General features: G+C 41.8%; 1 protein-coding gene across 1 annotated transcript in view; it reads right to left on the reverse strand.

Moving 5' to 3' along the window:
* LOC111956012 (RING finger protein 44) overlaps positions 1-6,438 on the reverse strand; it is a 29,173-nt gene extending 22,735 nt beyond the window's left edge. The window contains 4 exon segments of the mRNA XM_070438778.1: positions 185-352; positions 647-872; positions 3,218-3,402; positions 5,770-6,438. Of these exon segments, the coding sequence (XP_070294879.1) occupies positions 185-352; positions 647-872; positions 3,218-3,324 (501 nt within the window). The 5' untranslated portion in view covers positions 3,325-3,402; positions 5,770-6,438.
* Between the last annotated feature and the right edge of the window lie 8,589 nt (positions 6,439-15,027).

The following is a 15,027-nucleotide window of genomic DNA, read 5'->3' on the forward strand; positions in this document are numbered from 1 at the left end:
GGAAGCGGTGTATTAACAGTGGGTACGGTGCGTAGGAAGCGGTGTATTAACAGTGGGTACGGTGCGTAGGAAGCGGTGTATTAACAGTGGGTATGGTGCTTAGGAAGCGGTGTATTAACAGTGGGTATGGTGCGTTGCTGACATGGACGTCACTGACATTCCAGCTCTTCCTTTTCAAACTCACAGGAGGAGGAAGGCAGCAGAGCAGAGAGAGCTGTCCGCTGAACATTACCGAGCATGCTGGGAGCTGCTGACTGTTGCACCCTGGGAGAGGTTGCCCGGTGTGGATGGGGAAACCGTGCGTCGTCACCGTGGTAACAGTGTAAGAGATTGGAACGGATTCCTGGTGCATCTTGGTACAAGAGAGAAAACAGTAATTCAGACAATTTTTCAAACAACTTCATAGGTGTAATTTTGAAGACTGTCCTGCGTATCATATTCACATAGGCTCTTTCTCCACAGCTCACATAGAGCCTAACGAACGGCATAAATAACCCACATCCGTCCCCGATCTTAAACCAGCGTGAATTCCAATTAGCTAGACAACAACATACACTGTGATAGTAATGAAAGTGGACCAGGGCCCATCTGGACATCACCTTTTAATCTTCTGTCCCCATTACTACAGCGGTGTGTACCTACGTACCTGATCGTGTAGCTCCACCATGATGGGGGTCTGTTGATGCTGAGGTGGGTGTGCGGCAGGGTGAAGCATGCGTGGCGGTGCACTGGCTTGGCTGTATTGTCTGGACTCATCTAAAAGAACCTGCTGATGTTGCTGGGAGAAGAGAGGGTGGTGGAAGTCCTGGAGCAAGGCGTTGTGCAGTACAACCGGTCGGTCTCGACTCCCCCACTGTCGTCTCACTGGCGGGCTGCAGGAACATCACGGTAGCACATCATGAAACATCAGGCATACCATGTATTAAAAATTAAATTAAATTTTTAAAAAAAGTGTATGAAATTCTGTTTAGGGTATACTTAGATTGCCTTTAAAGTAATGTTGTCGTTTTATTACATAAAAAATGTTATGAACATTACAAGTTAGAGAAGTTTAGTGGGAAAAAAGGTCCCAAAACAACAGCTAGAATCCAAAAGACATGGTGGTCGCCTTTTTGTATTTTTGGGGCCTGGAACCTTAAGTAAGCATATACATGAAAGATCAAGGATACCATACATGGACCATTGACCTGATCAGGTTAGGATATACAGTTGAAGTCGGACGTTTACATACACATGAGCCAAATATATTTAAACTCAGTTTTTCAACAATTCCTGACATTTAATCCGAGTAAAAGTTCCCTGTCTTAGGTCAGTTAGGATCACCACTTTATTTTAAGAATGTGAAATGTTGGAAAAATAGTAGAGAGAATTATTTATTTCAGCTTCTTTTCTTTCATCACATTCCCAGTGGGTCAGATGTTTACATACACTCAATTGGTATTTGGTAGCATTGCCTTTAAATTGTTGAACTTGGGTCAAATGTTTTGGGTAGCCTTCCACAAGCTTCCCACAATAAGTTGGGTGAATTTTGGCCCATCCTCCTGACTAGCTGGATGTAACTGATCAGGCTTGTAAGGCCTCCTTGCTCACAAATGCTTTTCCATTCTGCCCACAAAATTTTCATAGATGAGGTCAGGGCTTTGTGATGGCCAACTCCAATACCTTGCTTTGTTGTCCTTAAGCCATTTTTGCCATCAACTTTGGAAGTATGCTTGAGTCATTGGCAATTTGGAAAGACCCAGTTGCGGACCAAGCTGTTTTAACTTCACTGACCTGATGTCTTGAGATGTTGCTTCAATATATGCACAATTTATCCTTCCTGATGTGCCATCTACTTCTTGTTGAAGTGCACCAGTCCCTCCTTAGCAGCACGAGCACCCCCACAACATGATGCTGCCACCCCTGTGGTGGTGTTCTTCGGCCTGCAAGCCCCCCCCTTTTCCTCCTAACATAACGATGGCCAAACAGTTCTATTTTTGTTTCTTCAGACCAGAGGACATTTCTCCAAAAAGTACAATCTTTGTCACCATGTGCAGTTGCAAACCGTAGTCTGGCTTTTTATGGCGGTTTTGGAGCAATGGCTTCTTCCTTGCTGAGTGGCCTTTCAGGTTATGTCGATATAGGACTCGTTTTACTGTGGCTATAGATACTTTTGTACCCGTTTCCTCCAGCATCTTCACAAGGTCCTTTGCTGTTTAGGGATTGAATTGCACTTTCCGCACCAAAGTATGTTCATCTCTAGGAGACAGAACGCGTCTCCTTCCTGAGCGGTATGACGGCTGCGTGGTCCCATGGTGTTTATACTTGCGTACTATTGTTTGTACAGATGAACGTGGTACCTTCAGGTGTTTGGAAATGTCTCCCAAGGATGAACCAGACTTGTGGAGGTCTACAGTTTGTTTTCTGAGGTCTTGGCTGATTTCTTTTGATTTTCCCATGATGTCAAGCAAAGAGGCACTGAGTTTGAAGGTAGGCCTTGAAATACATCCACAGGTACACCTCTGACTCAAACGATGTCAATTAGCCTATCAGAAGCTTCTAAAGCCATAACATAATTTTCTGGAATTTTCCAAGCTGTTTAAAGGCACAGTCAACTGAGTGTATGTAAACCTCTGACCCACTGGAATTGTGATACAATTAATTATAAAGTTAAATAATCTGTCTGTAAACAATTGTTGGAAAAAAATACTTGTGTCATGCACAAAGTAGATGTCCTAACCGACTTGCCAAAACGATAGTTTGTTAACAAGAAATGTGTGGAGTGGTTGAAAAACAAGATTTAATGACTCCAACCTAAGTGTCTGTAAACCTCCCGCCTTCAACTGTACTTAAGACAATTGTTATTATTTTTTTGATACAAACACTATTATTTATTTTTTTACATTTTATTCTGCTATTCTTCAGTTCATGTAAACTGGGGAAATAGTGTATCAAATACATTCAAATAAGTGCTGTCTGGGCATTTGGTCCTTGGATACAGCACAAATGATTCCAAAACCGTATGTAGTAGAACAGAACACACGATACAGGAATCCTCAGGATGGATGGCCCGTCATCGCACGATCACAGTTGATTAAACAAAAAAAGGCTCTGCTTCCCAAATGGCAACCCATTCCCTTTATAGTGCACTACTTTTGACCAAGGCATATAGGGTAGTGTACTGTATAGGTTAAGGGGTGCCATTTGGAACACATCCAAGCACTAAGAGACTATTCACCTTCTCCTGAGGTGCACTGGGGTGTTGCAGGACTCTCCTAGGAACCTCCTCTGGTTCAAGGGGGCTGTCGGTGGCCGCCTATTCACTGCTATTTCCCATGGTCGCATTGGTGACGTCGTGGGGACCGACGAAAAGGAGACCAGGGGTGCTGGAGGCACTTGTGGCTTCTAACCTCTGTCTTTACCCTGAAAATAAAACACCATTAACTACCTAAACACAAGCACTAGCACCATTCTCCCTATAAAAGTACACTACCCTACAGGCCCCTGGTCAAAAGTTATTGTTGTCTATCAACAATGACAAGACAGACGGGTCTGACAATCTAGATGGAATATTACTGAGGATAATAGCAGACGATATTGCCTCTCCTATTTGCCACATCTTCAATTTAAGCCTACTAGACAGCGAGTACCCTTGGGCCTGGAGGGAAGCTAAAGTCATTCTGCTACCTAAGAATAGTAGAGCCCCCTTTACTGGCTCAAATAGCCGACCAATCAGCCTGTTACCAACCCGTAGTAAACTTCTGGGGAAAAAATTGTGTTTGACCAGATACACTGCTATTTCACAGTAAACAAAAATGACAACAGAATTTCAGCATGCTTATAGGGAAGGACATTCAACAAGCACAGCACTTACACAAACGACTGATGATTGGCTGAGAGAAATTGATGATAAAATGATTGTGGGGGCTGTCTTGTTAGACTTCAGTGCAGCTTTTGACATTATTGATCATAGTCTACTGCTGGAAAAACTTTTTGCACATTTGTGGCCTGCTGGAGGTCATTTTGCAGGGCTCTGGCAGTGCTCCTCCTTGCACAAAGGCGGAGGTAGCGGTCCTTGCTTGCTGGGTTGTTAGCCCCTTCCTACGGCCTCCTCCACGTCTCCTGATGTACTTGCCTGTCTCCTGGTAGCGCCTCCATGCTTCTGGACACTACGCTGACAGACACAGCAATCTTCTTGCCACAGCTCGCATTGATGTGCCATCCTGGATGAGCTGCACTACCTGAGTTCACTTGTGTGGGTTTAGACTCGTCTTCATGCTACCACCTAGAGTGAGGGCACCGCCAGCATTCAAAAGTGACCAAAAAATCAGCCAGGAAGCATAGGAACTGAGAAGTGGTCTGTGGGTCACCACCTGCGAACCACTCCTTTATTGGGGTGTCTTGCTAAAATTGCCTATAATTTCCACTTTTGTCTATTCCATTTTGCACAACAGCATGTGGAATTATTTTTCAATCAGTGTCTGCTTCCTAAGTGGCAGTTTGATTTCACAGAAGTTTGATTGACTTGGAGTTACATTGTGTTGTTTAAGTGTTCCTTTATTTTTTTGAGCAGTGTTACATTTCCATAAAAAAAAAATGGCAAAAATTGTTTAAGCACTCAACAAGAATTTTGCTCGGACTGTCTGGGAGTGTCTGAGTGGCGATGGGGAAACTGAAAACTAGTGATTATTGGCAGGAGAGGTTTGGAACTTCTGTCTTATTGGGTCTATTAACTAATTTACCGCATGGTATCACCAGTGGAAGCAGAAATTACAACCATCCAAACCTGCAACTATCTGAATATAACACTTGTCACACTTTTACAGTGTTAAGTTTCAGTCATCTTGCGTACAATATGAATAAACACAGGGAAAAATGATTTTGACCTGCACTAGGCCTTTAAATTAATGAACTTTCTATCAGACTGAAAAATACTTCTGTACTAGTCGCTCTGGATAAAATAATCGCTAATATATAATGTATAGCTATCTAGCGAGATGTGCAATGCAATGCATTTATCGTCATGTAAATAAGAATTTGTTCTTAACTGAATTGCCTAGTTAAATAAAGTAAAATGACACAAGGCAACCCAATTCTGATATTTTTCCACTAATTGGTCCTTTGACCAAGACAGATTTTTTCTACATCAGATATTTTTCAGAGCTGATATGATTGGTCAAAAGACCAATTAGTAACAAAAAAATAATTGGGTTGCCGGTATAAAACGCAGCAAAGAAATGTTGGACTATTTGACATCACCAGTTTGTAAGTAGGGGGCGCTGTTATCTTACTGAACAAAAACAAGGAAGCCATGTGCTCAGAGAAACAAAGCAACAACAAAGGACGAGGAGTTAGCTTGCTAAATAAGTAGCAATAACATATTCGTTTCACGTTTTAATGAGACAGGCATGCAACGTTACACTTCTATTTTCATTTACAGTTGCATGGCTGAGATTCCATGATGCTAACGCATTTAGCCCCAAAAAGCACAAAGGCACTGCTTGCAATGGACACAGGAGCTAGCTAGCCGTTATAAGCCAAGGAGGTAGCCATCCACTGTCAACCACATTTTTGCAGTGTGCAACACATACACAAATGAATCTCAAGCTTTTCAATCATACTTGGCAAATATGCTAGCTATCAACAATAACTAAATGCAAAAAAAAGGAACACATGATTAGCGAGCTTAGTAACTGTAGTAACGTTAGCTACAGTTAACGTTAACTAGCTAATCATGTTTTCCTTATAGCTAACTGAGCATGCAGAACTAACTAGCCATCTTTAGCTTACTTGCTTTAGTCTCAACTCAGAAGACGAAGGATGCACGGCCTGAGGTTATGTTAGCTATGAGGTGTGGAGTGCAAATGCAGTCGTTTTCAAGTTTGACAGGTGCCCTTGGTGTCTGAAGTTCCAGTTGCGACGACAAAGCAGATAGATATCGTTAGCTTAGCTAGCTACCGCCTGGTTAACGTTCGCCGACTGTGTTGTTACGCTAGTAGATAGCCTATTTGATAGCTAACGTTATTGCATAGTCCATCCATCATTCTAAAGAAATAAAAGCTATAAACATATTCTTTTTTTATATAAAAACTAGAATAAAACTTAGTTTAGAATTATTAATTCCGATAAATGTAAGCGGTAACATTCGCGTGTTGTCACGGAGGGATAATAAGAACGGTTGTAGGAACTTGTTTTGATGAAGCCACACCTCTCTCCTGCGCTAGTGTTAAAAACACCAATCACAAAACGGCAGGCGTGCCCGGAACCAATTACTCTTTATAGCTACATGCATCCTGTGACGTTATGAATCCTTAATTACAAATACAATAAAATCAAGAAACCATACAGGCCCGACACAGATACAGTTTTGATGCTGAACAGATTAAGCAACTCAACCAAGCACAGCTTGTAAAGAAGGACTAGAACCAGCGTTGTCAAACTCATTTTGCCCCGTTGGGCGCATTCAGTCTAGAGGACTGCACTTAAAATCGGTTATATTTCCTTCCTGTCAAAATTTGAAAAATAAAATTGTCCTCTATCCATTGTTTTGGGAATTTACGATGCTCCCTGACTGTCTAGCTTTCATTTTGGTGATTATAAGTCAGTGAAGACCAAATTCTTATTTACAATGACGTCCGAACCCTCCCCTAACCCGGACGACGCTGGGCCAATTGTGCACCGCCCTATGGGACTCCCGATCACGGCTGGTTGTGATACAGCCCGGGATCGAACCCGGGTCTGTAGTGACGCCTCTAGCACAGCGCCACTCGGTCCGGACAAGAAAAACACTAAATGTAGGTTGATTCTCATTTCTCCACAGTTTCTATCTGGTTTTAGTGATTTGAAAGTATAGTTAACAAAAATATAAACGCAACAGGCAACAATTTCATTGATTTTACTGAGTTACAGTTCATATGAGGAAATCAGTCAATTGAAATAAATTCATGAGGCCCTAATCTTTGGATTTAACATGACTGGGAATACAGATATGCATATGTTGGTCACAGGTACCTTAAAAATAAAAATGGGCCTCAGGATTGAGTCACGGTATTTTTGTGCATTCACATTGCCATCAATGAAATGCAAGTGTTCATTGTAGTTTATGCCTTCCCATACCCATAACCCCACCGCCACCATGGGGCACTCTGTACACAATATTGACATCAGCAAACCGCTCGCCCACATGACGCCATACACATGATCTGCGGTTGTGAAGCAGGTTGGACGTACTGCCAAATTCTCTAAAACGATGTTGAAGGCAGGTTATGGTAGAGAAATTACCATTAAATTATCTGGCAACAGTTCTGGTGGACATTCCTGCAGTCAAGCATGCCAATTTCACTCACGCTCAAAACTTGAGACATCTGTGGCATTGTGTTGTGTGACAAAACTGCACATTTTAGAGTGGCCATATGTCCCCAGCACAAGGTGCACCTGTGTAATGATCACACTGTTTAATCTGATTCTTGTTACGCCACACCTGTCAGGTGGACGGATTATTTTAGCAAAGGAGAAATGCTCACTAACAGGGATGTAAACAAATTTGTGCACAAACATTTGAGAGAAATAAGCTTTTTGTACATTTGGAAAATGTATTGGAACTTTTATTTCAGCTCATTTCAACACTTTACATGTTGCATTTATATTTTTATTTCAGTGTAGATAGATAGATAGATAGATATCCTTTATTTATCTATCTATCTAACTCAAACCACCTGGTCAGTTTAATTCCGTCTGGTGCCTAATGAATACCACTCAATAGTGTTGAGGTAGCATGTAACCATAGCCGCAGGAAGTCTGAAAAATCTGAATATAAACATCTATATATTTCTTTTAAAGTAGTGCAGTGGGTATTTAATAATCAGACCAATATAGCCCCCCCCCCCCCGCTAGGTTAGTCATGTTGGCACAGCCTGCTAGGTTAGTCATGTTAGCACAGCCTGCTAGGTTAGTCATGTTAGCACAGCCTGCTAGGTTAGTCATGTTAGCGCAGCCTGCTAGGTTAGTCATGTTAGCGCAGCCTGCTAGGTTAGTCATGTTAGCGCAGCCTGCTAGGTTTGTCATGTTAGCGCAGCCTGCTAGGTTAGTCATGTTAGCGCAGCCTGCTAGTTAGTCATGTTAGCGGCAGCCTGCTAGGTTAGTCATGTTAGCGCAGCCTGCTAGGTTAGTCATGTTAGCGCAGCCTGCTAGGTTAAGTCATGTTAGCGCAGCCTGCTAGGTTAGTCATGTTAGCGCAGCCTGCTAGGTTAGTCATGTTAGCGCAGCCTGCTAGGTTAGTCATATTAGCGCACCCTGCTAGGTTAGTCATGTTAGCGCACCCTGCTAGGTTAGTCATGTTAGCGCACCCTGCTAGGTTAGTCATGTTAGCGCACCCTGCTAGGTTAGTCATGTTAGCACACCCTGCTAGGTTAGTCATGAGCGTTGGGCCAGTAACCGAAAGGTTGCTGGATCGAATCCCCGAGCTCACAAGGTAAACATCTGTCTTTCTGCCCCTGAACAAGGCAGTTAACCCACTGTTCCCCGGTAGGCCGTCAATGTAAATAAGAATTTGTTCTTAACTGACTTGCCTAGTTAAAGGTTAAATAATATATATATTTTTAAATGTTAGCACACCCTGCTAGTTAGTCATGTTTGCACAACCTGCTAGTTAGTAACATCAGGCTATGATGCTGCACATAACTAATCAATCACAGATAGATCTAGACTTGAGACGACTTGAAATAGACAAGATGGCAGCGTACACATTGTTGGATTACTTCATGGAGAAAAAAATTATATATTTTTTAAAATTCAAACCTGGATACAGACATTTTATGAGACTCCTGTTTCCACGAATCGAGGACGACGATAGTATCGCTGACGCCAAGCTAAGGTTGGTCAAACATTTTACACCAAAAAGTACCTATCCTGTAACTCCCATTAATGGATACCAAAAAAATCTTTGGTTAAATCCCAAGATCTGGTGTAACAATCTGTAGCTTAGACAGAGCTGCATCACTATAAGTCTATCACCTTTGCCCAGACAGAAGCCAAACAAAGATTAAAAACTGGCAATTGCCGCCAACTGCTGGCTGCTCTGCCTGCTGTTTTATGTCCCACATTTTATAGTCTCACGTGTAAACTAGTCACAACAAGGCAGATGGAACCTAAACCATATGGGGGGGGGTAAGTACACATACATTCTGCTTCAGACAACAATTCCACTGACAGATGACAACATTCACCACATTTGTTAAAGGGGAAATCCAGGATTAATACATCATGTTTTGTTTTTTTTTACTTTAAAATATGTGATATGGATGTTCAGTGCTTGGCTCTATAGCTCTGTCTAGAAATATGAGAGTAGTTAAATTTCTCCAGTCTCATCCCTCAACTGTAAAACAAGAGACGAGGTGTCCCGGTTTGTTGTTCGAATTTCAGATTGCCCCTCTACTAGTAACTCTCTCTATGGGATCTCAGCCAGTTACATCCTTTCCTCTGAACCAGACAGCCTTGGAAAAAGGAAGGAGCCATCAGTAAGCATTTCACTGTTAGTCAACACCTGTTGTTTACAAAAGCACGTGACAAATAACATTTGATTTTAAATTTGACTCTACTTGTCCTGTAACACTGACTACAAGAAGTCACATACAGTAACATTCATACACAATGTATTTTTTTCCCCGACATATATTTTTTCATGCCATGCAGCACAACTGAGACAGTATGCTGGTTTATGACCTCATAACCAAAATGACTTCACATGTAGCCTAGGCCTAGTAAAAAGTATATTTTTATATATATAGGAACGAATTTGCAAAAACGTATAATATGTGGCTAACGTTAGCTAGGTGGCTAACGTTAGCTAGGTGGCTAACGTTAGCTAGCACTAGGGGTTAGGGGTTAAGTTTAGGGTTAGTAAAGGGGTAAATAAAAGGGTTAAGGTTAGGGGAACAGTTAACTAACATAAGTAGTTGCAAAGTTGCAAGAGAAAAAAAAGTAGTAAGTAGTTGCTAATTAGCTTAAATGATCAAGTTGTCCGTGATGAGATTCGAACATGCAACCTTTGGGTTGCTAGACGTTTGCGTTACACGTCAGCCTTCTTTTACGTTTGCCTTAAAAGTAACCTTATATAATCATACCAAAACGTAACATATCATACTAATTTGAGAGTCCCGGATTTACATGAACTATGTTACGTCTATTATAAGACCAGTCTGAGACAACACTAAACCCTGTTTATCCTATCCAGCAGATAGCACTGTGTAGCCTAGTCTGTTGTTTCCTCGCAAGTGATAGCATACAGTAATCTATATATGTGACCCCAAACAGGACTCTGGCCCCACAGAGGACTCTGGCCTCTTAGCCAATTAGGTAACACATGCAACTATGGAGGGCCAAATTAGGGCCTAATTGTCAGGAACGGGCCTTGATTTGTTATAACACGACTTGTTATGAATGCGGGTATGTAAAAAAAAAAAAGTGTTTAAAAGTCTTGAGTATGGTTACATGTACATAATAATGAGATATTTGTAGAAAGTCAGATTTAATATAATAATTCAATTAAAACGTTTACATGCTTTGCAATTTCCCTAATAATGATGTTTACATGGAGACATCTGAAATCAGGCTACCTGATGACACTCTGATAAATGCAGAAAAATCACCAATCAAAATCAACTTTCTACCCACAGCGACCATGTTATTTTGGGAAACATATTTGATTCTGAATTCGGACAAATTAAGTTAGTTTGTGGAAAACTACCTCTAACGCATACATTCAGTTCTTTCCGAACTCACTTCACTCGCACTAAAGAAATCCCCACAGTGGAGGTGTCATAATACCCATAAAACCTAGCGGTCAAACAGGGAAATGGTTCCAATCGTTTTTCCACCATTCATTTTGCTTTAAAACTGCAAAATGTAATTTTCACCCCATGAACAAAAATGTGTCGAATTGCATGAAATACACTTTAAACCTGCAAAATTCCCTCCAACATGATGGATGTGAACAGTTTGTGTCATGAACAATGCTTGTGCCCATAAAAATAGACGTGACGTGTGCGCAGGGGGGGGGATGTTCCCCAGAGCTGGATGGGGGGCCCCCGAGTGAAAAAGTTTGGGAACACCTGCTTTTGAAAGGCTTGCTCGGTTCTAGCACATGCGCAGATCAAACACCGCTTGATCACAGTTTAGGGTGTTTACGTGTCCTTATAATTCGAAAGATTTCTTAGAAAATCTGGTGTTTTAATCGAGGTATGTTTACTTCGATTTTGCCCTTATGCGGATTAAGATAAACATAGTATGGTGTTTACATGACTATTATATAATCTCCGTACTGCCATAATCACTTTATCGAATTATTACTATGCATGTAAAGGTACTCACGATAGAAGTCCTTGCACAGGATCGTTATCTGTGGAATAAAATGAAGTGGGCCTGTAACGGGAGAGACAGAAAGTGCGAATTGTCTTAGACCAAAGAAATGGTGTCTTTAGCAGTCTATTGATCCAGCATACATATTTTGCCTAGAGACATTACATCATGTATTATGTCTGAGCATCTATCTGCACGTCAGGCCTGGCTGTCCGATTGCTTCACTGCAGAGGAAAAACACTGCAATGTTGCAGACGGAAATATCACTATAAAGGGGGAAGGAGACCAATGCATTCTTATTGGGATGTTCTAATCGTCTTTCACTAGACATAACACCGGTTCGTAAAATGGGAGATAGGAAACGGTCTCTATCCTTGCGCTATAGACCCTGTGCAGAATGTAAACATTACTCTCTCTCCTAGCGAGATACAAAACAAGGAGGGGCTCAAGGCAGTCTAGGGGAAAAGACAAACAGCGAAGCCCAACGCAGACCCTGGAAAAACTGCAAAGCCAGCTAGCTAGCTAGCACGCAAACAGAAACAGATCACCTATGCAAACTGTAGTGACAACTTGATAAATATAGTCCAACATCGTTACCTGATTGTTAATTAGCAAGCATTTGATTTAATTATATTTCTCCTTGTAATTCTTCATATCTCGTTCATATTTTCGGTGCGGCATTATCGTCAGCTGTTCCAATGTGGAATATTCCGTGGATTTCACCACTATTATAAAGAAAGGTACAAACATTACACCTTGTGTTTCAAAACGCCCGAAACCAACATCCTACGCGGGATATCTGACAAGACGCCGCCAAACTGTAATCACAATATACTCCAGCTGATTGTACATGGCCGGTAGAAAACCCTGATACTTGTTTTGGGTTTGGCAGTAAACGTTTTACCCCCATTTGGGCGCATTTGAGAGAGCGCACTCCATCCTGTCAGCTTTACCGTAATGACAGTATGAGTGTGACCGTGTTATATCCCCAATGTCATGTGTCGGCGGTCAAGATCACTTGTATATATGTAGGTCATTGGCCTCTAAAATCGGATTTCTTATACATTTGTACATGAACTTGAATTGAATATTATTTCTAAGTGATTTTTAAGTTTTTCCTAATACTAATAATTCAACATGACGCCTGAATGTATAAACTTGCCTTGGTGACAGCTGAAAACATTTATTTATCAAGAAAAATAACATATTTCCACCCAACCTTTTTGTGAGATTATGACAACAACCATATGATTTCCATATCTAAACAAATACATGTATGTCAATTATAAATAATATACTAATTTACCTCAAAATATAGGGTGTGGTGGAAATGACAAGGTGTGGGTGGAAATGACAAGGTGTGGGTGGAAATGACAAGGTGTGGGTGGAAATGACAAGGTGTGGGTGGAAATGACAAGGTGTGGGTGGGAATGACAAGGTGTGGTGGAAATGACAAGGTGTGGTGGAAATGACAAGGTGTGGTGGAAATGACAAGGTGTGGGTGGAAATGACAAGTGTGGGTGGAAAATACAAGGTGTGGGTGAATGACAAGGTGGGGAAATGAAAAATGACAAGGTGGGTGGAAATGACAAGGTGGGTGGAAATGACAAGGTGTGGTGGAAAATGACAAGGTTGTGTGAATTACAAGTGTGGGGAAATGACAAGTGTGGGTGGAAATGACAAGTGTGGGTGGAAATGACAAGGTGTGGTGGAAATGACAAGTGGGTGGAACATGACCAAGAGTTGGTGGAAGATGACAAGGTTGGTGGGAAATACAAGGTGTGGGTAAATTACCAAAGTAGGGTGAAATGACAAGTGGTTGAAATGACAAGTGTGTGAAGACAATAGTTGGTGGAAAATGACAAGTGTGGGTGAAATGACAAGGTGTGTTGAAAATGAACAAGGTGTGGTGAAATGACAAGTTGTTGGAAATGACAAGTGGTGAAAATACAAGGTGGTGGAAATGACAAGTGGGGAAATGACAAGTGGTGGAAATGACAAGGAGCAATGTGGGAAATGACAAAGTGTGGGGGAAATGACAAGGTGTGGTGGAAATGACAAGGTGGTGGAAATAACAAGGTGTGTGAAATACAAGGTGTGGGTGGAAATTACAAGGATGTGGGTGGAAATGACAAGGTGGGGTGGAAATGACAAGTGGGTGGTGAAAATGACAAGGTGGTGAAATGACAAGTGGGTGGAAATGACAAGGTGTGGTGGAAATGACAAGGTGGGTGAAATGCAAGTGGGTGAAATACAAGGTGGGGGAAATTACAAGGTTGGGTGGAAATGACAAGTGTGGGGAAATGACCAAGTGGGTGGAAATGACAAGTGTGTGGGGACAATGACAAGGTGGGTGAAAATGACAAGATGGTGGAAATGACAAGGTGGGGTGGAAATGACAAGGTTGGTGACAAATGACAAGTGTGTGGCAGGAAATGACAAGGTGGGGGGAAATGACAAGGTGTGGTGGAAAATGACAAGTGGGGTGGAAATTACAAGGTGTGTGGAAATTACAACGTGTGGTGGAAATTACAAGTGTCGTGAAATGACAAGGGGTGGAAATGACAAGGTTGGGTGAAAATGACAAGGTGGGTGAATGACAAGGTGGCTGGTGGAAATACAAGGTGTGGTGCGGAAATGACAAGGTGGGGTGGAAATGACAAGGTGGGGTGGAAATGACAAGGTCGGGTGGTAATGACATCTATGTAAAAAAAAAAACTTAAAAAAAACATATGAAAACAATATTTTATTGCAAACATTTTGAACAACAACCATCGTTAAACATTTCAGACCTATACTGGGTTGTAGGCACATCACTCACAAAGTCTACAGCAGTAGCCAATGGGCAGAGCTCAAGGAAGTAGGCCACTGTTTTTGAGAGATGGGCCCAGATAACAGAGGGGTCCATGCCGCATAGAAGAGCTCAGTGAGCAAAGTGAAACTGTATCATTTGTGGTAATATCCAACACAGGTGTGGGGGGTCACCTGCTTGTGAGAATCACCGTAGTGAACTGTCTGGATTTCACTGGTGTATTTACACAGGTAGTTCTCTGCAAAGTCAATATGCACAATCATCTCCTCTTTCCCCAGATTCTCTTAATTCTCTCAGTTTGGGAGTATTGGTGTCGAATGTTGTACACGTGTTTCCCCAACTTCTCTTTCAATCCTTTTGGAGAAGTCCTCCAGTAGAATCTGCAGTGTGCCACATACCTTGTCTTTTACAGTGAACTTCTCCATGTTTCCCTCTTTGTTCTTCTTCTCTCTCTCTTCAGATTTGTTTTTCCAGCTCAAACCACCATGTCTGCTCACCAGCATCAAAGTCAGATGTTTTAAGCTCTTTGGCTTGGCAAAGGGAGAACTCTGTTTACATGCACTCTTTCTTCAGGTTCTCACAAAGACTCAAAAGGTTCTCACAGCACAAAGACTCACTAAGGTTCTCACAGCACAAAGACTCAATAAGGTTCTCACAGCACAAAGACTCAATAAGGTTCTCACAGCACAGACTCAATAAGGTTCTCACAGCACAAAGACTCAATAAGGTTCTCACAGCACACAGACTCACTAAGGTTCTCACAGCACAAAGACTCAACTAGGTTCTCAGAGCACAAAGACTCAATAAGGTTCTCACAGCACAAAGACTCAATAAGGTTCTCACAGCACACAGACTCAATAAGGTTCTCACAACACAAAGAC

This window comes from Salvelinus sp. IW2-2015, linkage group LG1 (assembly GCF_002910315.2).
Source record: "Salvelinus sp. IW2-2015 linkage group LG1, ASM291031v2, whole genome shotgun sequence".
Taxonomy (NCBI): Eukaryota; Metazoa; Chordata; class Actinopteri; order Salmoniformes; family Salmonidae; genus Salvelinus; species Salvelinus sp. IW2-2015.